The sequence below is a fragment of the Typopeltis vanoorti genome, chromosome 10, assembly GCF_054136105.1.
Source record: "Typopeltis vanoorti isolate ZY-2024b chromosome 10, IOZ_Tvanoo_1.0, whole genome shotgun sequence".
Classification (NCBI taxonomy): Eukaryota; Metazoa; Arthropoda; class Arachnida; order Uropygi; family Thelyphonidae; genus Typopeltis; species Typopeltis vanoorti.
The window spans coordinates 87,813,054-87,838,251 of NC_143558.1; the positions used below are offsets into that span (position 1 = coordinate 87,813,054).

At 35.1% G+C, this 25,198-nt stretch overlaps 1 protein-coding gene across 3 annotated transcripts in view; it reads left to right on the forward strand.

Moving 5' to 3' along the window:
* Positions 1-25,198, forward strand: part of Parp1 (Poly-(ADP-ribose) polymerase) — a 583,272-nt gene that overhangs the window by 315,747 nt on the left and 242,327 nt on the right. For all 3 annotated transcript variants that reach the window (XM_090399735.1, XM_090399736.1, XM_090399737.1), the window contains exons 13-14: positions 8,536-8,578; positions 18,319-18,408. In XM_090399735.1, coding sequence (XP_090255861.1) covers positions 8,536-8,578; positions 18,319-18,408 — 133 coding nt within the window. The remainder of the gene's footprint in view (positions 1-8,535; positions 8,579-18,318; positions 18,409-25,198) is intronic.

Sequence of the window (25,198 nt, forward strand, 5' to 3'; positions counted from 1 at the left end):
ATATGAAGGAGTATCCAGAGCATTTGCCAATCCTGACTTGCCACACAGATGATCTTGGATGTAATTTTTCTGTTCTTCAAGGTAGATGTTAACAAATCTACCAGTCTATCTAAAGTAGACCAAATTGCAGGCACACGAAACTTTATATACTCAAGGATGTTCAAGTGGATGCAGTCGATCTTTAGGAGAATGTATGAAGGTAGCTAGCTGAATCAAAGGCTTGAAAGTGGTATGAAGATCATATTTGCGGAGAACTTTGGCTGTTTTTTCTGATGTACCCTCAAGTATGGGATATGAATGGTTTTGCTGTGATCCAGTGTGTGTTAGGTGTAGGAGGGATGAGAGGTGCATGCAGTGTTTGATCTATTTTATTTGGGCTGTAGTCATTGACTAAAAAGGTGTTGTGAAGGTCTCTGAGCTCAGTTTCAGGACTGTCATTTGAACAGATAGCCCTGGCTTGGTAGTGTTTTGATGCCATACTGTTGGGAAGGGTGGTGGTGGTAAGATTGTTTGTAAACATCTTCCAGTATGAGTGAATTTTCTGTATACAGAGAATAATGAGCCATTAGGAAGTCATGTCACTAGCATGCCTAAAAAGGAGACATTATTTTCTTTTTCCAAAATTGAAGTTTATTTTAGGATGTTGGCTGCTAAGATGCGCCAAAAAGGTATCAAATATGTAAGTAACAAAACACCATAAGGCCAAACAGCAATTCATATCATCAACATAATCCAATCAAACAATTGGTTTAAGTGTGGCTGTATTGAGTATTTGGTTTTCATAATACTCCACAGAAGCTTGCTAGAAGGATGGAAGGGGGGGGGGGGGGATTTCATAGTCCTGTCCTATCTAGCTGTTTGTATATTTTTATTTCCACAGGAAATAACCTGCATATATGGTGAATCTGAATAATTCAATTATTTCAGGGGGGAAATGTGGTTAATAAAGTTGGATCTCTGTCAAAGATACATTAGTGAAAAGTGAGATGATATGAAAACTGATCATATTAGAATCTGTCAAAGTAGAATTTTCTATTAATGTTTGATGTGTAAAGGATTTTTAATGGATGATGGAAATTGCCTGTAAGTGAAGAAAGTGATTTGGATAGATGTTTAGCTAGTTTATAGGTGGGAGGCTGTTTATGCTGTCTGCAGTATAATTATAACTGCAGCATGTTTTATTACTAAGATGAAATTTTTATCCCCTTAACTTATCAACCTTGCCAAAAAAATAGCCATTTGGCTTTTCATCTTAGTTATAATGCATTATAATATAATATAGTGACATTTCAATATTTTCTGGCACCTTTCTGGCATTCGTATAGCGAAAGTATGTAAGTTCTTTTCACTTCTAGGTCTAGCTACTCACTGATGAGACCTCAAAAAAGGTTGAAACCGGTCTGGGTAGTGACCTCTCCTCGTAATGTATAGCAGTACTACATCTCCTAGGAGCTGTGTGTTTTTACATTATGAGAAAATATCAAGAATAGTGAGGGATCTTACTCCACCTTTGCAATGAGTTGCCTTGGTGTGGCACTACCAAGTGGTCACTTACGCTTGGATCCGCCGACAATTTGTCGGCATGAAACGTTCAGATCGTAGTTTTCGATCTTAGTTTCGCTTACTGGCTGAAAAACAACAAGGGATTTTTATCCCCTTAACAATACTACGTTAATATTTAAACCAGTATTCCAATTTTCACATAAAATTATACTTAGCTTTCGGGAGCTCTCTGAAAACACTACACACCATGTAGCCCTCTAATGCTGGCAGCCCATGTTCTCCATGAAATTTTGACTGCTTAGTTATGTATCAGGCAGATGAGCCATTGAGTTCTCCAAGTGAGACAACTTAATGCAACTCTTCTCATGGGATTCAGATGCCGTGGCATTGATTTGAAAAACTGACCATTTTATCTATTTTTATCTATAGAGGAAATAATTTAAACATTAATAAAGAATTGTATAATATATAAGCTTTTGAATTAAACAAATTTTATACTACATGTACCTGACTTATTATCTTTCAGGCAGATGAGCCATTGAGTTCACTCAAGGGGGGGGGGGACATCATAAAATCAGTAATTTTACAAATTGTTCACTAATTTAAGAATAAATTGATGCCGATAAACTTAATGCAACTCATCCAGTGGGATTTAGATGCCTTGGTGTTAATTCTGAATAATCCATGTGAATGTATTTGTCAGTTACTTACCATGAAATATGGAATTTAAACATTGTAATTTCACAAATTGTTCAATAATTGAAGAATTAATGAATAATTTGATGTCCTTAAATTGGGGTCTGGTGGCAACTAGAGAATTTCAGTGTGCTGTGTTTCATATCATTAATTTGAAAAACTCACAATTTTATCTCTGAAAGGAAATAAATATGGATCAGGTTTACCAATGTTAAGAGTTATGTCAAAGGAAAGAAAGCAATTTCATGCGACTCTTAAGATTAGTATAATACTACATGTACCTGTCTTATATTCCATGAATCCGTGTGTGAAGACTTAAGTGCTGAGAGGACATCATGTTGGAGGTTTATTTACAGCACTAGGAAAAAGTTAAAATTAATTTCAATGCTTTTAGTATTTCGTCTCTATCACTGAGACATCTGGGATTACAAATAACTCTTGTGACAAACACACACACTCAGACAACACAATACTAAATGAAACACGTGGGTGACTCTAAAGTCCTATCTAGTTGGTGCGCCCTCTGTGGGGGTGGGGGGGTTGTAGATGACCCAGGATGTAAAGTGGGACCTCTGACAATTGTTGTTTCCCAAATTTCGAGGGATTTTATGCATCCGTATTTATTTAAATTCGGTTGATTTCTGAGTGCCGCCACAGATTCTAAAAACAGTCTTTCTTTTTTGAATTTACTATGGTGGAGCATGATGGTTTTCTTCCAGGAGATCCTGTGGGTCGTGTCCAATAGATGGTGCAAGGCCAGATTGACCATAGTTATGATTGCAGATGTAAGTAAGCCAGCTTGCAGTAACAGTGTACTTTATTTACTCCAGGCACCGAGAGGAGGAGGGTGCTGATCATTGGTAAAACAGATAACGGTAGCAAGTTTCTGGTGGTACTTAAAAACTGTGTAGAGGTTGTACTTTTTTAAAAACCTGGCTAGTTTTTCTGATGTGCCATGGATGTAGAGAAATAGTGATGACATTTTTGAAATCCTTCTGGAGCAATGGGGGGGTGGAACTGATTATTTTTTTAATTCTGTAATCGCTGTAGCCATTGTAAAGGGAGGTGTTTTTTTTTGTGAATTTTTGGTAAACTGTATATTTAGAGGGGTGGACAAGAACTGAAAGGTTTGAGCTTTTTTGTAATGTCCAGCAGCCAGGAGAATATGTTTTTAAGTAATTTTTTTAACTTGAGTTTTTTGGGATCATGTTCTAGCTATGGGTTCCCCCTTCCCTCTCACCCCTCTTGCCAATTTTTACATGGAAAATTTTGAAAAATGAGCCATAGACACATCCCTTCCCAAACCTTCTATTTGGCTAAGATATGTAGATGATGTGTTCTCTATTTGACCTCATGGCCCAGACACATTAGACTCCTTCTTCAGTCACCTCAGTAGCCTACATCCAAGAATTCAGTTTACAATGGAAAATGAAAATAACAATAGTTTACCCTTCCTATACATCTTAGTAACATGCATTCCTATTGGTAACATTTCCTTCTCTGTATATAGAAAACCTATTCACACAGCCAGATACATTCACAAACTCTCCCACCACCACCTCTCTTAACAATATGCCATTATTAAATTCTAACTAATAGAGCCCACAGGCTTTATTCTAGTGGAACTTCCCTTTCAACCGAAATCAACCACATACACAATGCCTTCCTTTCCAGTGACTACAGCGATTACAGAATTTTAAAAAATAATCAGTTCCTCCCATTCCTCAGCCATCCCTTCAGAAGGATTTCAGAAATGCCATCACTATTTCTCTACATCCGTGGCACATCAGATACAATAGCCAGGTCCTTAAAAAAGTACTACCTCCACACAGCATTTAAGCCCCACCACAAACTTACTACCCTTATCTATTCCACCAAAGAGCAGCTCCCTCCTCTCTCAGTGCCTGGAATATATAGAGTACCCTGTTACTGCAAGCTGGCTTACTTTGGACAGACAGGCAGATCAGCAACCATCTGTTTAGAAGAACACAAGTCATACATCTGCAATCACAACTATGGTCAATCTGGCATTGCAGACCATGTTTTGGATACAACCCACAGGATCTCCTGCAGAAAAACCACCATGCTCCACCATAGCAAATTCCAAAAAGAAAGACTGTTTTTAGAATCTGTGGTAGCACTCAGAAATCAGAGAACGCACCACCTAGATAGGATTATAGAATCACCCATGTGTTTCACTTAGTATTGTATTGTATTTGAGTGTGTTGTTACAAAAGTTATTTGTACTTCCTGAAGATGTGTCAGTGACTGAGACGAAATATTCGAAACATTAAAATTACTTTTACTCCTTTCCCAGTGCTGAGGATATTCCATTAAACTGCCAATATGATTTCATTATCTTGTTTTTCCTTAAAATTAGTTGATCAAGAGAAGTATGATTTACTTGACTTATTGCTCTTTACACCTATAAGGTGCATGAGGCCACGAGTTTAGTGTGCCATCCTCTTCAGTCCAGTGCCGCTTCTCATGCTCCCCCCCCCAGCTCGACCATCCTAGTTTGTATTGTTCTTTGATTTTCTTCTGGTACCATATCATTTTGGGTCTTCCCCTCTTCCTTTTACCATCAGGCACCCATGTCAATGCTATTCTTGTGTGTTCTGATGTTGGCATTCTCAATACATGGCCTATCCATGTCCATCTGCGTTTCTTTAACTCTATTGTAATGGGTTTGGTTTTGGTTTTGTTGAAAATTTCAATATGTGAGATTTTATTTTGCCAGTAAATTTTGACAATTCTGTGAAGACATTTTGTTTGGAAGGCATCTATTTTATTTTCTTGTTGTTTGGTTAATTTCCTTGATTCACTTCCATAAAGTAATACAGATTTAACAGCTGAGTTAAAAATTTGCACCTTTAAGTTTGTTTTTATATTGGATGATTTCCGAATTTTCTGTAAAGTTTTAAACGCGTAGCAAGATTTTTTTTTATTCTTATTGCAATGTCTTCGTTGGTACCACCTTCCAAAGGGGATTCGATATTTGGATTTATAGAATCATGTTTAACATTTAATAATTCTTCAAAGTACTATTTCCATCTTTGTTGGACTTCCTGCTCTTGAGTTAATAGCTGACTTTTATCTTTAACCCCACATTCATTCATCTGATAGGTTCCTCCAAATTGTCTTATAATTTTATAAACTTCTCCAAAATTTCCGGTATCATTCGTGCTCTGAGCACGCTCAGTCAACAGTTGATAGTAGTTGCTCTTGTCATTTCTGGCATAGCGCTTTACTGGCTTATGTACTTCTTGGTTTTTCTTTTATCTTCTTCCTCTCTTCAATTAGTTTTAATGTATTTCCTGTAATCCATTCTTTGTGTCACTTCCCACTTGTCACTCCTAAAATATCTTCTGCAGTTTTATTGAAGGCTTCTTTATACTTTTCCCAGTTGGCTTCAATCTTATTTTTCTCATCATTTTCATTTGATTCTTCCAAAACTGAGAATCTCTTCTTCAGTTCATTGGTAGATTTCTCTTTTATTTTATTTTCCTACAGTTTTTCAATGTTATATTTATTCTTAGTTTTTCTTGCTAGCTTCAATTTAACTATTGCAGTTAGCAGAAAATGGTCTGAAGCTACATCAGCTCCTCTTTTAACCCTTACATCTTGTAATGTCCTTTTGAAAGTATTACATATAGCAATGTGATCGATCTGGTTTTTTTTTTTTTTGTGTTTCCATCAAGGAAGATCCATGTTATTTTGTGAATTTCCTTATGTTTGAAGATACTATCTCCTATGATGAGATTATTTAATTCCCAGAAGGATGTAAAATGTTCTCCATTTTCATTTTGTTCACTACTTGCTTCATTTCCTATAGCACATTCATCTACTGTCTTTCTTTTCCCTACCTTAACATTCATGTCTCCCATCAGAATTAACAAGTCATGTTTAGGGACTTTATCAATCACTTTTTGGAGTTGATCATAGAATTGTGCTTTCTCCATTTCTTTGGCATGATTTGTGGGTGCATATACTTGTACAATGGTCAATTTCATGAACCTGGAGAAAAATCGAGCTTTAATTATTCGGTTATTTATTGGGTTTCATTCCATCAGACTTTTCCTTGCTTTTTCACTAACAAACGTACTTGAATATTTGGATTCAAACTCCTTTCTCATGTCTTTCATCATTCCCAAATTCAGTATGCAATATTTGTCAGTTGTTCTTATCTCATCAAAACCTGTCTATCTTGTTTCAGTAATTCCTAAGATATCAAGACCGTATTTACTCATCTCATTGACTATCTCCCTAGTTTTTCTAGTGGGGTACATTGTGCGAACGTTCCATGTTCCCATTTTAAGTTTAATTTTAGGGTGAGTGATTGACTTCATCTGCAAGTGAGGTTCCATAAGGCTTTGCTCCACCTGCATCATAGATGTTGGCTCCTCTCTATGATGAGAGGAGCCAACATATATATTCGTTTATTGGGAGACCACAGGTCATAGCACTCTGCCCCAAGGGATTTCTTACTTCACTCATGGTTTCTGTAATCATGGGTTTTTTTGAGGATTGGTGATTAGCCCATTGCTCAACCTTCCTCTTTAAACCGAGCTTAGGACCGGCATATGCTCCACCTATGGCAGAGTTAAGAGAAGTATAGTGTTCCACAATTTCATTATTATTGTCTGCTAATTTTAATTTGATTTGTTGTGAATTTGTTTTAATAATCTTTAAAGCATTTTTCCCACATTCTTTGTTATGGTAATTTACAAATCCTAAGCTTCTTTATTTTTTGCTAGAATGATAATGTCATCTACAAAAGGTAAACGATGCAGGAAAAATGCTTTAAAGATTACAAAAACAAATTCACAACAAATCAAATTAAAATTAGCATCCCTCGTGGAGTATGATATCATTATCCACTCATTCTTGAATTCTCTTTTTGACCAATGTTTTCAGTAATTATACAACCACTCCTGAGATTCTGATTGGTCTATAATTTGCTATTGCAGTCTTAGAACCTCTCTTATGCAAAGGAATTATTTTAGCCACTTTCTAATCCCCTGGCACTCTACCAGAAGTGAGACATAAAAAGCCTATTCAGATGCATTGCCTGTTCCTTTGTATATTATTGCAAAATGTGTGATGATATCCCATCTTATCCCACAGCTGTGTTTATATTGAGATTCTGCAATATCCTATGAACCTGCAAGTCATTTACCTCTGTCACAGCATTAAACTCATTTGGTTGATATAACTTTGCAAAGTTATCACTCAGTAAAGCAATTATTTTATCTGCCTCTGTCGCCTCATGCCAACACCACTCATGAAATACTATGGAAATATTTCCATAGTATTTCTCAAACATTCTAAACTGTTTCAACTCTTCGGATCTGCTAATGTTCTATATATGTACAGTATATAACATCAATTTAATCTCATCAGAAATTGCTTATTAGTCATTGCTAGATAGCTGGACCTTATAAGTAATACAGAGACCCATCTGAAGCTTCTTCTACTGGTTACTCCTCACGTTCTTGAATTGTACCCAACTACTTGGTATCCACTAAGTGAACAAATGAGGTTGGGCAGGCAATTTATCACTTAAATTGCCTGGCCAACATCCAATTTATATTCAGTATCAGTTTAAATTACACATGCATTATATGGATAAAATTAGATATGCCTGTGGGAATGTTTTCTGGTTAAACATGGCTCTGTGTTCATTATGGATCCAGGGGGGTTGATGAAGTCAGCTACCATGATCAGCAGAATTATATAGACACCATATCTTTCACTTTTCTTCATCCTTCAAAGTTATTTGATCCTGTGAGCCCCTTAACCCCCCAACCGCCCAGGACGTCTATAGACGTCCAGCTAAATCTGGTAATGATTCTGTAACACCTATTGAACAACATGGATAAGAAGTGCAATTCTGTGTCACTATTTATCCACCTCGGCCGGTAGTGGTGTTAATATGAATCAGAGCCCAGTGATTTTGACAATGTATAAGTCACTTATCATATCTTGCAGTATTCATGAGCCTCAGTTATTTAAACAATGACTAGAAAGCATGATGTGAGAAAACTGATACCAAGAGACTTAAATTTTCCATTGTTTGTATTGTTAGTATTTAATGTATAATTGTGTAGCAGTCATTGCTTTTTTTTTTTTGTTTGACTTTTTTTTCCTTTACCAGTAACACTGATAAAGCTGCTAGATAATTAACGAAACTTGTTATATTTCACTGATATTGGTGGAGGGAAGGAGTACTTGTAAATATTTAAATTTGTACCAAAGTTTGGTATCAAAGATGCTAGATTTTATAGTATAACCTACTGTGTATTGTTCAGTAATGTTTTGAAATTTTTGTTTCAGTTTCAAAGCAAAATTCAAAATCTTTCGAAACAAGTATTAAAAGGTATGCAGTTTTGTTTTTCTTTGAACTCTCTTAATCTTGGTTAAATGGAGATAGTTTAACTCTAACTTATTGTTAAGAAATTAATTAAAATTCTTCATTTTACTAAATGTCTAAAATCAAGATCTGTTGTTCTCCTTGCACTCTTTTATTGAGGTACATGGCATGTATCATTATGCTTCATGTCTGTTATATAAGTAGATTAGTAAGAATAGCTTATCCATCTGTTGGGGATCAACTGTAAATTTTTCAATTTCCATAGCTATTTTGATGATTCATGTTGAAGTTTCTGGAATGAAAATAAATAATTTACTAACTAAATTAAATATTTGCATGCTGACATTTCACAAGCTTGGCTCAAGCTATCATTATCAAAAGCACTTTGAAGACACCCACTTAGCAAATACTGAGAATGGCATAGAGAACAAGGACAGCCACTTATGACAGTGGCTGTCTGAGATTGCTACCGACAGCAGGATTTAGTAATGCACCAAAATCTGTGTAGAATTACACTATCGGCTCTATTGCACTTCACTGGATTCTGTAGAACAGGATCTGTGTAATAGCTTGGCTTTCTTCCACTTGATATAATGGTCTTTTTCCAAGGCATGTTGTACTATTCTGATTTCAGGTTGCCCATACTGAATATACTTTATGTTCTCCTTTCTTACCAAAGCAATCTGTCTTGATTGCAAAAAAAAAAAATTCTGGATCCAACATTGACAGGGGATACTGTAGACACCTAGGAAGAAGAGAAAGGATCTTTGCATAAAGTCAGTACAAATGAAATGCAGATGTTCTCTTGATGATTTTAGACAAAATCTAGCATTTTTTCAAAACATGCATTACTATCCTTTCCTTCATGCTTACACAGTGATCAATACATCATGAAAATTATGGAAACAACTGCCATGTTAGAATAAAACTTTAGTTTAATATAAACCAAAGTAAACACAATGTTTTGACATTGTGTTTACTTTGGCAGATGTTCTCTTGATGATTTTAGACAAAATCTAGCATTTTTTCAAAACATGCATTACTATCCTTTCCTTCATGCTTACACAGTGATCAATACATCATGAAAATTATGGAAACAACTGCCATGTTAGAATAAAACTTTAGTTTAATATAAACCAAAGTAAACACAATGTTTTGACCTTCGCATTAAGGTCGTCATCTGAAGTGTACACATATGTGCAAAGAAACAAGCTGCATTACAGTCTACATGGCATGCTAAAGTTACTGACCAACCGTGGTTGGTCAGTAACTTTAGCATGCCATGTAGACTGTAATGCAGCTAACTATTGGCCTGATTTCTTGTGGGAAAGGGGAAAAAAAACCTTACTACATCAAAGCTACAGTCCTAATATTATTATTGTTACCTATTAGGTTACCAAATTAAATTAAGCTGGAGAGCAACATGTTTACAAAAAGGAAAAAAATTAATAAATAACAATAAAAGAATACTTATATAAGTATACATATAAATTACAACCAACTGGTATGGCCAATAAAAGTTGAATTGCTTAGAGTTATCCACATACTATGTTCTGGTTGCTTCGTGTGGCAAAATAAATTTTACCTAGAAAAAGAAGGTATGGCCATGGGCTCACATCTACCCCCTCCCCCCCAATTGCTAACTTTTATATGGAAGCTTTTGAGAAATGTGCTCTTGATTCCTTTTACTATAAAACCTACAGTTTGGCTTAGATATGTTGATGATGTTTTCGTTATCTGGCCACACTGTTGTCAAACTTGAAAGACATTCCTTAGCCACCTGAACAAACAACATGAGCACACACAATTTACTATTAAAATTGAAAATCAGAACTCACTCCCTTTCCTGGATACACTAGTCACACGTCTTCCCTCAGGCTGTCTATCCTTCACTGTTTACTTCAAACCTACACATACCAGCTAATATATAAATGCTAACTCATATCACAACCTTTTACAAAAATTTGGAGTCATTAACACCTTCAAAAATAGAGCTATAACAATCTGCTCTAATGAACAAGCTCTTAAACAAGAATTAAAAATTATTAGCAATACATTTATAAATAATGGCTATTTATAAAGAACTATTAATAAAGTTCTTCATAAAACTTCATCAAAAACTAATATAGATTACAATAAAACTATAGCTATCCCATACATTAAAGGGTTATCAGAAAAAATTAATAGAATCCTATACCATTTTAATCTTAATGCCACTTTTAAACCACCCTTAAAATTAAAAAACATATTCAACTCCTCTAAGAATCCTCTCCTCCCATTGGTACATCCTGGAGTTTATCGCATCTATTGTAACTGTAACTTAACTTATATTGGAGAAACTGGACGTATAATCCTTATTCGTAAAAAAAGAGCACAAACGACACATTAAATTTAACAATTTCGGTGATGCTGGACTCTCAGATCATGCTCTTAACACACTACGCCAAATTGATTGGAAAATTACTTGTTCATTCTTTACATCATACAAAAACCTGGTGTGAACGGAAATTCAAAGAAGCCTGTGAAATTTTGATTAACCACCCTAATCTTAACAATAATGGTGGCATAAAAATCCCAAGAATTTGGATGGCACACATTCAGCCCACTTAGTTTTCAGCAAATCCTGACTTTAGGTCTCTAAACAATTTTTCAGCTTTTATTGGCCACTATCCATACCAGTTGGTTGTAATTTATATGTATACTTATATAAGTAAGCTTTTATTTTTATTTATTATTTATTAATTTTTTCCTTTTTGTAGACATGTTACTCTCCAGCTTAATTTAATTTTGTAACCTGATAGATAACAATAATAATAATAGGACTCTAGCTTTGATGTAGTAAGTTTTTTTCTTTCCCACCAGAGGTCATGCCAATAGTTGTAACAGTTCGTCAATAACTTTAGCATGCCATGTAGATTGTAGTGCAGCTTGTTTCTTTGTATATGTGTATACTTCAGATGATGACCTTAATGTGAAGGTTGAAACGTCAAGTGTTTATTTTGGCTAGTAGTTTTTATATTAAACTAAAGTTTTACTCTGACACGGTAGTTATTTCCATAATTTTCATGATGTATATCGATTACTAGTAATGTTCATTTATATTTGTGTTAACAGTTACAGTAATTAAAGAGGTTGAAATAGCTGAATGTTTCTTTTGTTGATGCTGCATTTTTCCCTATCCTGTTGAGGTTCCTGGTTCACTGATGAAAACACTGGGGATAGGACTTCTTTAACCAAGTGAGTGATCCCAGCCAGCATGACATTAGATTATGTGCATCACACATCTATGTATGATTTTAGCCAGTACAGAATAGCTTCAACTTTTGAGTACCAAGTTGTCAGCCCATCCATGCTCAATCTTATCTGAATGAATATCTAATAATAAGATGGTGCTAAATGGAAAGGTGAGGTTGGATATTTAGTCAGAAGCCATAATCAGCTCTCTTTATTCCATATAGGCAATGTGGAGATAACCAGGAGAAAGTTATGTGGGCTCAATCCTCGTAGGTGCACGCAGGGTTGCAAATATATAGTTTTCCCATTTTACGTGAATACTCTATACTTGTGTTTGAGAAAAATGACTGGAATTTTGTACAGGGAGTGAAAATAGAAACTGGAAATGGGTTGTGGTTTAGAGTTCGACCCATCCTTTTTCAAAATGCCATCATAGGCTGTCTTACTGATTAGTTTGGATAATTGCAGCACAATGAGAACATCTCAAATCAGTTGTGATTGATAGCATTAAAAATGAAAATATTATACAAAGAAAAGAAACCTAGGAAATGGTTTGCTGACCACATTGGCTGATTGAATGGGAAAGAAAAGTGCTGAAATTTATCCTGTATTTTTCTGTTGTGAACTGAACTCATTGGAATAGTTGGTTTGAAATCTTTATAGGACACAAGGAACTTTTATGGGGGGCTATTTCAAATGGAGTTGCCAGCTCAGTATATTCATGGTAGGGTTTTTCTCTTCCAAGAAACTAGGGAGACAGACTTGCATGAGATAATCTATGCAACAATAGATTATCTCATGCAAGAATTCTAAGTAATCACAGGATAGCCTGTGATCAAGGCTCTGGGCAAAGCATATTTTGTTCTCAAAGACCAACAGAACATCTGGTACACAAGCCTTCCTAATAATATTTCATATAAATGAACAACCTAGCAAATTTCTCAATGAGAATAATCCCTCCAAATAAAAATAAATAGATAACTGATATAAATGTCATAAGATGAGAGCTGTCAATAAAATTTTTGCCTCTTGACAGGATTAAAGACTGCAAGTGTTTCTTCCTCTTTGCCCCACAGATGTTGACGTTTGCTGTCTTTCCTGTCATTATAGTTCCCAGTGTTATGGGCAGATGTTCAATGCAATAAAGAAATAGCTTATGTGTGTAGTATGGACAACCAGTCAAGTCATCAGTGAAGTTGTCAGGTTGTTACATGAATCACAGTTTATGTTGGAGAGACTTGTTCCAATGTCTCGGACAGATGTTCAAAGAGCATATATTTTGAACATCTGTCCGAGATTTGAAAGCATTTCGAACATCTGCAGAAAACTGGAAATTGCATTTGGTTGATGAGTTAGATTGCAACTAATTTTTATGTTGAATATTCAACAATGAATGTTGCAGTAGAGGTATTCAGAATTCTCTGAATACCTCTACTACTGTTTTTCTGTTGCACCACAACAGAAATAATCTGTTGTGGTGCAAGATGACTTCCATTGTATTTCCTCAGATGGTTTTATACTTTATTTTGACAACTTATATATCTACTGTTAAATAAAAATCAAACCTTAATAATATCTAGTAGGAAATCTTGTATTATTGCATCAAGTGTGGTATTGTCAGATATGGAACAAAAATGTGGGTGGAATGTGAAAATAAAATGAAGTGATTTTGTTTTAAAACATGCACTTTTGTTAAAATAATATTCAGAATTAAAAATCTATATGATTTTAATTATACCTTTTCAAAAGTAATTTTAATAAATGTTTATTAATGGTGTTTTGGTACATCTTATTAGTATACTAGGGTTGATTTCTGTTGTTACAACACAAATTACTAAATGTTCCAAAATTAAGGAAAGAAAGAATAAATGCTTTCTTATCCAAGTGACAACATACAAAGTATTGAGTTTGCACCATTAAATGAGACAAGTGTGATTACACGATGTCATCCACACACACACACACACACACACACACACACACACACACACACACACTCTCTCTCTCTCTCTCTCTCTCTCTCTCTCTCTGATCTCCTCATGTCTAAGGACTCGTGACCTTCCTGATGATGCTTCACCATTTCTTTCTCCCCTGTGCTTCTCTTATTCCTTGTTCTAGTTTAAGTCCAGTGATTCTTGATATTTGGTCAATCCACCTGTTGGGAGGTTTTCCTCTTTTTCTTTTCCCACACTGTTTACCCTGAATGATTATTTTATCCAGGCAGTTGCCTTCTCTTCTACATACCCAAAATATTGCAGTATTTTCTTTTCAATTGTTTATTAGTCTTGTGTGGATATTCAGTTCTTCTAGGATACTTTTGTTTGTTTACTTTTCTGTCCAAGACATTCTTAACAGTCTTCTCCAGCACCAGAGTTCGAACGCCTCAATTCTTCTTCTGTCAGCTTTTGTCATTGTCCAAGACTCAGAAGCATAGAGAAAGATAGAAAAAAAACTAAGGTTTCTGCAAGCCTAATTTTCGTGTTTTTGGAGATGTGCCTGTCTTTCCAGATCTTAGTTAAATCAGTCATCGCTTTCTTAGCTAGTGCTATTCTTCTTATCTCTTTTTTGCATCCTTTTTTTTTTTTTTTTTGTTATTATCACTCCAAGGTAGTTGAAATGGTTGATTCAATTCCTTCTATATATATATATATATATATATATATATATCTTCTGCGTTGTTTAAAATCATTATTTAGGTTTTATCTTAATTCATTTGTAAACTGTGGCTTAAGCTTTCCCATTCTAGTTGATTTAGGATGGATTTTAATTCCTGTTCGCTTGTTACTATTATCATTGTGTCATCTGCATGTCATAGATTAGTGATTGTTAGGCCACCTAATTTAATGCCTCCATTCCACTTTTCTAGAGATCTTTTCATTATGGTTTTGCTGTAAAGGTTGAATATTAAAGGTGAGAGTATGCATCCCCGTCTTGATCCTTTTTCAAATTGGGATGCAGGGGGGACAATGAGTTTGCAGTTCTTATTGTTGCTTAATTTCCTTGATATAAGTTCTTTATGAGGGTTATTAGGTGGTTAGGTATTCCTGATTCTTGCATGATATCCCACCTCATGCAGTTAAAGGCCTTGGAGTAATCTATAAAGCATAGATTAAGGCTTAAGTTGAATTCCCTTGCTTTTTCGGTTATTTGTCTGATGTTAGATATACGATCTCTAGTCCCTCGACCTTTTCTGCATCCTGCTTGTTCTTCTGAGATCTGATGGTCTATATCTATAAAAATTTGTAATCTCTTCTTAATAATGTGTAGTAAAATCTTGCTTGTATGTGAGATAAGGTCAATGGTGTGGTAGTTTTCACAGTTGTTGTGATTGCCTTTTTTGGAGATTGGGATAATAGTGGAACTAGTCCAGTCATTCGGCCATCTTCCAGTCTCCAAGATTTCGTTGCATAAATTATGTATCCAGATGACTGCATTCTCTCCAAGGTTTTTCAGCATTTCAGCTGGTATTGAATCAGGACCCGGGACTTTGTTTTTCCTTAATTTTTTGAGCTACTTCACTTTTGAGGATCATTGGTTCCATTTCCATGTTTTCCATAGCCCTTCTTGTTGTTGAAAAGCTGGGTCCTTGTAAAGCTTGGCACAATACTCTTTCCGTCTTCTGGCTATGTCATTAGTGTCATTTTAGATTTTGCCGTTTTCCTCTGCAATTATATTAAGTTTTGGTTATATCCTTAACCTTCTTAAATAAATCTGTTGTTTCATTATAGTTGCCATGTCTTTCTATTTCTTTACAGATGTTTTGGATATAGCTGTTTTTATCTTTTTGACAAGATTTCTAATAGCTTTATTCAGGTTCGGGTAATTTGGGTTTTGCCAGTCTGTTGTTTTAATTTGTTTCCTTTTTTCAACCAGTTCTAGGGTTTCTTTTGTAATCCATGGACTGCTGTTCTTTTTTATTGTGATGTTTTTGGCTGCAGATTTTGCAATGGTTTGTTTTAGGGGTGTCCAGTATGATTCAATGCTTTGTTTCTGTGCTTTTTTGTTTCTTGAGCTCTGATTCAATGTCCATTATAAATTTGTCCATTTGTGAAAAGTCATATCTTTTGTTGTTGCTGTTCTTGTTTGCTTTCAGATGGATCTTTAAATTAGAAATTAATAATTGATGGTCTGATCCACAGTCTGCACCTGGCAGTGTTTTGGTATTATTGATTAGTGTCCTCCATCATCTGTCAATTAAAATGTAGTCAATTCGATTCTTACATCGATTACCAGGTGCTACCCATGTGTATAATCTCCTCTTCTGTTTGTGCATAGTGTTAGTGATTGCTAATTCCCTTTCAATGCAGAACTCCAATAGTTTTTTGCCTCATTCATTTCTAATTCCTGCTCCATATTTTCCAATGATTCCGTTTAAGTGATCATCATGTGCATTGAATCCCACCTTAGCATTGAAGTCTCCTAGAACTAATCAATTAGTTTCTTGGTATTGTATCTATAGTTTCATTTAGGTCTTTGTAATTCCTCACTTACTTCATCTTCTGCATTTGATGTGGGTGCATAAGCTTGTATCAGCATTGTTGGAATTGGGTTGGTGTTTAATCTTACTGTTATGATTCTGTCACTGACTGGGTTGTATCCTTTTTACTGCTTTACTTATGTTTTTATTAACAATGATGGCAACTCCCTTTTCACTGTTATGGTCTGGACCAGAGAAAAACACCTTGTTTCCCTTATATGTTGTAAAATGACCATGTTCTTTCCAGTGAGTTTCAGCCAACCCTAAGATTAGTATCTTGTCTTCCATTTCATTCTATTATGTCTAGTTTCCCAGGTTGCAGGACTCCTCTGATGTTCCATGTTCCTATCTTGAAGGTCTTTCTGAGAGTTATTTTATGATGATCTGATTAGTGGTTTTGTGGGCTGGGATTGTCATCATTCTTGTTGATGTCATTGTTCCTCAGCCTAGTCAAATTTGGTCTTTGTTTCCCATTCCTTCCCCTCTGTGCTTAGAGGTACCACCTTGGTGTCCCAGACTGGCAGCTGTCCCTCTGTTATAGTATTGTAGTTTGCACCATTAAATGGGACCAGTGTGATTACACAGGTGCCATCCACTACTTAGCCTCAAATTTTGACTTAGAAGTGATTTATCTTGCATTTTAAAAATAACTCTTCACATATTCATCATTTACAATCTTTAAGGATTTGTATTATTAATATAGTCTTTGTTTTTCTGTTATGTGGCTACTGAATTGATTTGCTTTGTTTAAAAACAAGATAGACACTTCAAAATAACTGCTAACATCTCTGTGAGCTGTTTTTTACAGTCCCAATGACCAAGTTAGCTCTGGTTTTCAAGAGTTACTTGAAAACTTGATCTTTCTGGTTGTTCAGTTAATGACATCATTAATGACTTAGGATTGCTATTTACTTTGATAATAAAGAACCTATTAAAAAAAGCAAAAGAGGTTTTTTGTGAATCTTGCATCATACCAATGTGACAAAAAAGTACAGCTGATTTAAATGATGTATTCAGTCTTTATTTGGTTCAAATATTCATTATATTTGAGTTGGCCAAATGGATAGTGCCCCACTCTCCAAATTACAGAATGTGGGGTTTCTGTGATGATTGACGATAAATATATTTCATCACTGAAATATGTGACCACCATCCTGTTTGCTGAGTACCTGAAGTTGTTTGAAGTATCGTGCTCGGTCTCTACATTATAGAAAGCATATTACCTAACCCCTCACTGTACCTATGATGTTAAAATGTGTAATAATAGATTTACATCCTTTTATGGATGGAATTCACTTTGGGGGGGGGGGGGGGTTGTACAAAGAAGTTGGTGTATTTCAGTTGCATTTTTTATTCATAATACTCACCTAAAATGCAAATGTCAAAGTTGCATTGAGATAAGAACTTTGCAGACTGATGAAGGCATCATGTTTTATTATTTATTTTCTGTAATAATAGATCGAGAAATGGTTGGAGAGAAATATGTAATCCCTATTGTTTGCCAACAATAAATCAGTGAATATTAAGAAAAAAAATGTAGTATGCATTTTCAATCCATCATTTTAATATCTTCACTTTCCTTTAAAAAAAAAAAAAAGTTTGATCTGCCAATGTTTCAGTTTATGATGCATTAATAGTGTATACAGTGCTATTTTCCAATATTTAACAAAAAGCTGAATGGCTGTAGTATCTCTAATAAGTATTTTTGATTGAAGTAAAGAGCAATACAAAATATTTAATTTCAACAATATTTTTCATTGATTACTTTAGAATAACAGCTTTAATTAATTTGTAACTAATAATTAGAAATGGTATCAATGGACTGCAAGTTTTTGTTTTGATAAAGCATTTTATTTAGTTTCTGACTAATTTAAGGGTATCCATCAATCACAGAGGTCTGTGCTAATTTTGAGAAGGATCATTCAGGTGATGCATAAAAATGTTTTACCCAACTAAGAATTGACTCATAAGACATTTATGTTGAGGCAATTTTATTAATGGTAAACTTACAATATATAACTGCTTATTTTTTCAGCTTCTAAAAAAAAGAGTGATTTCAAAAAGAGCATTCCTTCAAAAATGAAGATGACTGTTAAAGGAGGGGCTGCTGTTGATCCTGATTCAGGTATTATTTACTGATCTCTTATTATTAAGGATGGTGGTATTTTGGTATAATTTAATATCTTTATACTTGTTTAGATATCCAAAGATGATACTGGTCCATTTATTCTTCCATTGTTTTAAAAATGGATGAATGGTTGACTTCTCCTCTTCTAGCCTAAGCCTTCTGGTTAGTTTACAATAAATTTCAACTATTGAAGAGCACTTTAGAATATGAATGTGTTCTTGATTCCTCACAATGATCTAAACACCATAGGTAATTTATGAAAATAAGGTGAAAAATTAAATATTTGGAATTCTCTTTGCATGAATATCACCTCTAAGTATGATATGATTTGTTACAACATTTAGCACCACTTGTAACACTATGGTCAAAAAATATTTGGTAAATAGGATCCGATCAGATTAGGAATTAAGAGTACTTTAAGCCACAGAATTTAAACATGGGCTGTTTTTCAGCATAATGGGAGTTTAAAGTTTGTGCAATATATAACTTCTCCCCATCAAGTCAGCTCCACTTTTCTTTAGCTTGTTTGAGCATACTGGCAAAGCAAGTACTGCCACCTGATAGTCATATCTTCCCTTGTTGGAAGAAATGTCAACTAGACCTCTAGATAATAGATGTCTTTCATCACTTTTGCAAAATTCTGCTGTCCTGCTTATTGAATGCATGTAGTGGATGCTGCTATGTTTCTTCTCCAGAGTGGATGATCTCTGGTCTGTTCTTCTCCCCCTACCTCACACAGGTGCAGGCAATGGAATTGCAAAGTTTGCTTTGTACATTTTTATTAATGATTAGAGAGCCAACACTTCCTTCATTTGAGGGTTCAGCAATAAAGCAGTTTTTGCTGGCTGGTTTGCTAGATAGTACATGGAACTACTTAATTGTAAGGCAGCTACTTGATGCTTCGTGATAGCTATTGAATAATTCTGCTACTGTTTACTTTGCCAGGTCATGCCTAGATGGAGTCTGCATAGAGCAGCATGCAGTTGGATCTATCGAGGTTACACTTAGATTGGAGTCTGGGTACACCCAATGTAGGTCAGACAAAATAATGTGACCACTTGGGAAATAGGTGATATGTCTTTATTAATAAGGTGTAGGACCACCATTTTCCTTTAATATAGCTTCCATCGGTCTTGGAATGGATTCATGCAACTCTTTAATAGTCTCCAGTGGAATATTGTACCATTCGTCAAATAGCATATCTGCCCGTTGCATGAGAGATAGTATTCAAGTTAGGTGATTGAGCTGGCCAGAGTAGATGTTGAAATTCTTTTCAGTGCTTTTCAAACTAAGACTGAACTGTTCTGGTTGTGTGTATGAGTGCATTATCATCTTGAAAAATGACATCGTTGCTGGGAAACATTTGGACCATAGGATGCACATGATGCCGGCCTGCATTCTCTTTTCTCCCCAAATGCTCTCTTGTTGATTCTCGTTACCTCGATACAGAATGCTCTCTTGTCAGCGGTCAATCACCCATCAATGGCATCCACAACAGACTCTAACAACCTATTCCACTCATTCACCACTCTCCAAGCAAAAAACCTAGTACTGACAACCTTGCTAACCACACTCTTACTCAGTTTCCAAGGATGGTCTCTATTTCTCCCACCAGCACTAGACCTGTTCTGAAAAATTTCCTCTGAATTAATCCTGTAAAAACCCTTCAGTAATTTGTAGATCTCAATCATATCACCCCCGTTTCCACATATCAAACAGTTTCCGTAACCCACAAATCTTCATAAGGTTCATTCCATAGACTTGCTACTATCTTGGTCACTCGGACTCTGGATTCTCTGCCTCATCACCAAGAAACCCTGGTGACCAGATCTGCATGCAGTAGTTAAGATTGTTCTTATGAAGGCTTGATAAAGAGGAATAATAACCTGCTTGTCTCTGCTTGTCAAAGTATTCTTCAGTAACCAAGTAATCTGAAGTTACTGTAGCCATTTTTGCTATGTGCCCTCTAAACTTTAACTCCCTATCCACTAACACTCCAAAATCTCTGGCTTTGTCAATTTCCTGGAGTATAGTTCATCAATGTGGTATACAGCTGGTAATCTTTTTATCCTTAAATGCATAACCTTACACTTTGCCACATTAAACTAATCTCTATTCTCCTTTGTCCAGACTGCCAGTCTATCCAAATCATCCTGCAAAATTTTAACATTATCTGTATTAACTATTTCTCTACCCAACTTTGCATCATCGGCAAACAACTAAACAGTTCTGCTCAGATCCTTTCCTATGTCATTAATTATTATTAATATTATCATTGATATCATTTCCTATATCATAAATTATTTGAAATCTTTACTCAGTACTGTATAATATAAAATGAAAGACAGTCGCAAATGCTGCCGACATGCTGAATTTCTGCTTTTGGTTTGTTTTGTTATTTATGTTTTTGATTTTAATTTTGGAATGCTCATTAATTTGAATCTTTTTAAATAGAGGGAAACATGAAACATGGCCTTCCTGTATCTACATTATCAAACAAATTAATCCGAACATTCATATTTTAAAGAAAATTTTAATTTCGCAAGAAAAAAAGTAGAGAAATGAAACTCCAACTTTACCTAATAATTTATATGTGCTTCTCTGTTCTTAATAAATTCATTATTTTGCTTAGGCATGGACACTACGAATATAGAACACATTTTCCTTATTTCTCTATTTTGAAACCATATTTTTATAATCGATTGTATTAAGTTATCCTTGGTGTCACAATTTAATTTTCCAAATTGTAGAAGTAGGTGCCCTCCTTCGATGAGTCTTTGGACTCATTGAGGGAAGGCACCTCTTGTAGGTGTCATGTAATAATAACAACAACAATAATAATAATAATAATAATGTTATTATTATTACACGACAACAACAAGAATAATAACAACATTATTTCTTTATGGAACTCTCACTTTTTTTTTTTTTTTTTTTTTTTTTTTTTTTTTTTTTTTTTTTTTTGAAATGGAGCGAGATTCTATTGGAAGATCAGTTCTTTGTGTTTCTGGATCTGTGGGACCACTCTTTTCTCCAATATTTCTATGAATTGGTCACTTTTCATCATACTGTCAATAGGCACGAGTGATCCTGGACCATTATGTTTAAAACAACCTCGGAACATCTTTTCAGTGGGTGTTTAGAAGCTTGTTGAAGATGGGCAGGAGAAGTCTTTTCAGCCAGTGATTGGCAAACATGGTACTAGCTCTCCTTGCACAAAGAAATGGCTCTCATCTGAAAATATGATCTTCTTCTGCTTCTCAACAGTTCAATCTTTGTGCACGTTTGTCCACTTGTGCGTCTTTTTCAGCATAGCCTTCAACTGTTGTTTCTTTTTTGGTCTGTGGGCAGTCCTTTTTGCTTTCAACAGTCTTCAACAGACTGTCATATCAGAAACATTAATCATACTAGCTGCTAAGTCTTTATTTAAGTCTACAGCAGACAATCTTGGATTAATTTTGCTTTTCCTAATTAGTAAGTGTAGTTTTCTGTCGTGCGAAAAGATATCTGCTTCCCTAAACCTCTTTAAAATTGTATTAACAGTACTCAAACGAACACCACACTCATTGGCAATTTGTCTTTTAGTCATGGATGTGTGCTGAGAAAGAGGACAGATTTTTGAATGCTTTCTTGGAGACTTATCCATTTTATAGCTACAAAAAATGAATAAACCACTATGAATATCAACTTATTTACACTATTTAAACACACAACACTATTAAAAAACGTCATAAAGACATTTAAAACATGCAGCAATCAATGAAAATAGTGAACTAAAACCGAAACCACAACTGAAACAAAAACTGAACACGACAAAAATATGGCTTGTTCAAATTAAGTTGTTCACTACTGTATGTGTGTTTATCATATATACATATATGTACTCATCTCCTGAAGTGATGGTGTCAAAACAAAGACTTATCCAAAAGTATTACTCGAAATTATTTAAAATTTTTGTATTAGAGGCATCTCGATGAAGACTATCGGGATGATGATAGAATATGTAATCTATCATCATCATCATTATCAAATTCCTGCCATGTACCCTCAAGGGGGTGTACAGGATATGATAGTACTACATGAAAAAAATACATCATTACTAACTTCCCATCTACAATTTTCCTCCAAATCAGTCTATTACTTGTCAAGACTCCAACATTTTCAGATCTTATATTTCTATCGTCTAAGGCACTTTGTACCATATCAATCGACCTATATCTTGGTCTTCCTCTAGGTCGTTTTCCTGCCAACCTGGCAGAGAACACTTGTTTTGCTAATCTTTTCTCTCCCATTCTATTTAAGTGACCATACCACCTGAGATTAGCTCTGCTAACACATTCCTGGATGCTGACAATGTCAAGTTCTTTCCTAATATCCTCCTTTTTAATATGATATTGCCATTGGTGCCATCTGTTCACGCCTCTAATCTTTTTCAGGACTCTCATATCTGCGGTCTCGAGTCTTTGGTCAAGTGTTTTACTTCTGACCTAGCTCTCAGATCCATAAGTTAAAACTGTTTTGGACACACTGTCTTGTATACAGCTAATTTAGTGTTCCATATGAATTTATTCAATTGACTTCCCACCATACCATCTTTGCTTATTCTGTTGTCTATTTCTATATTTAATTTACCATCTTCACTAAAAATCGTGCCTAAGTAGCCGAAATGTTTTACTTGTTCCACAGGTTCTCCATTCACAACACAGTTGACATTTTCAATGATTCTGTCGATTTTCATTGTCTTTGTCTTTTTATTGCTGACCTTCATACCATATCTATTACAACAGTTATTCAATTTAGTCAGAGAATCTTGCAGACTTGTAGTGGATTTATTTAGAAGTATAACATCATCTGCATAAAGCAAAGAGCTGACATTAACATCTCCAATTCTCAGATCATGTTTATTACCACTTTCCTTCATAATGTGATCCATATAGATAATGAATAACAGAGGGGATAATGTACATCCTTGTCTCACACCAGATTTAACTTTAAACCATCTTCCTGTACTTCCTTCAATTCTAACTACTGACTTTCAACTCAAATAAAAACTAAGTATTGCTTGATATAATGTCCCATTGACACCATATAACTGCAGCGTATTGAATAGCTTCTCTCTTGGCACCTTGTCATATGCCTTTTCCAAATCGATAAAACTTAAATACAGATCTTTGTTATATTCCCATGCTTTCTCAACTATTTGTCGTAAAGTGAAGATCTGATCCTGACAGCCTCTATTTGGCCTGAATCCAGCTTGTTCTTCACCAAGCTTTTCTTCCACAATTCTTTTCAACCGTTTCTGAAGTATACTTGCATATATCTTACCAGGAATACTCAATAGGGAAATACCTCTGTAATTTTCACATTCAGTTTTATTTCCTTTTTTATATATGGGTACTATGAGAGCTCTACTCCAATCATCTGGTATTTTTCCCTCTATCCAGGCATTCTGAACTATGCAGTGCAGCCACAGTAAGACTTTTATACCACCATACTTCAGCATTTTTGGTCGAATATCATCCACTCCTGCTGCCTTTCCACATTTTAAACCTTTGATGGCTTTTTCTACTTCAAGTATGGATATGTATTCCTGATTGCATGCCTGGTCAGTGTTTTTTACCACTGTGCTGTCATCACTGCTTGTTTCATTTAGCAGTTTTTCAAAGTAATTACTCCATACTTCAAGGATATCTTTTTCTCCCGTTTTCATGTCACCTTTATATCTCTAACTCCTTTTACAGCACTCTTTCCTCCATTCCTAAGCTTCTTCAACAACCTCCAGAATATGTTGCCACCTTCTTGATATTTATTTTCTATATTCTTGGCAAAGTCCTCCCATGACTTTTGTTTAGCTAGTTTTACACAGTGTTTAGCATTCTTGCATTTGTCTCTGTATTCTCTAAGAGCGCAAGCTGACTTAATTGCCAGGAACTTTTGATATGCTTTCTTATTTTCCTTCACTGCCTCTTTAACTTCCTGTGTCCACCATAGAGTTCTAATTTTTCTATCCTTGCAGACAACTTCACCACATGCCTCTCTAGCTGAGAGGCATGTGGTGAAATTGTCTTCACCACATGCCTCTCAGTTTTTTTCTTCTCTCAATTTTTCTTCAATCTTTCTTTATTTTAGTCTACAGTTCACATCTGAGAGCTGCTCAACTTTTATTCGCTTTAAAACTTTCTTACATGTTATTCTTTTCAATATGAAATTCAATTTTATCCTGCTCAAGACTAAATAGTGATCACTTCCAATTTCAAATCCTCTGTACACTCTGGTGTCCTGCACCAGGGAGAAAACATCACTATCAAAAATAACATAGTCAATGAGACTTTTCTTATTCCTAGCCTCTTCTCTCCATGTATATTTGTGCACATTTTTATGTTGGAACATGGTATTAATAATAACTAGTCCATGTCCTGAGCAGAAATCCAACAGATATTTGCCATTATTATTAGCTTTGCTCTTTTCTCCAAATTTTCCCAAAATATTTTTGTATGTCTCACAATCATTTCCTACTCTGCTATTTAGATCCCCAACAAGGACCAACTTTTCATTTTTCATTGTGTCAGTTACTTTTTCTAAAGCCTCAAAAAATTCCTCCACTTCTACCTTAGTAGAACCTTCTGTGGGACCATAGGCACAAATAAGTCTCATTGTCCAGTTCCCCATTCTCATATTTGCCTACATCACTGTTTGAGACTGCTTGCCATTCAAGAAGATTAGCCTGGTATTTTGTGTTGAATACTATGGCTACTCCTTCATTTCCTTGATTGTCATTGCCTGAATA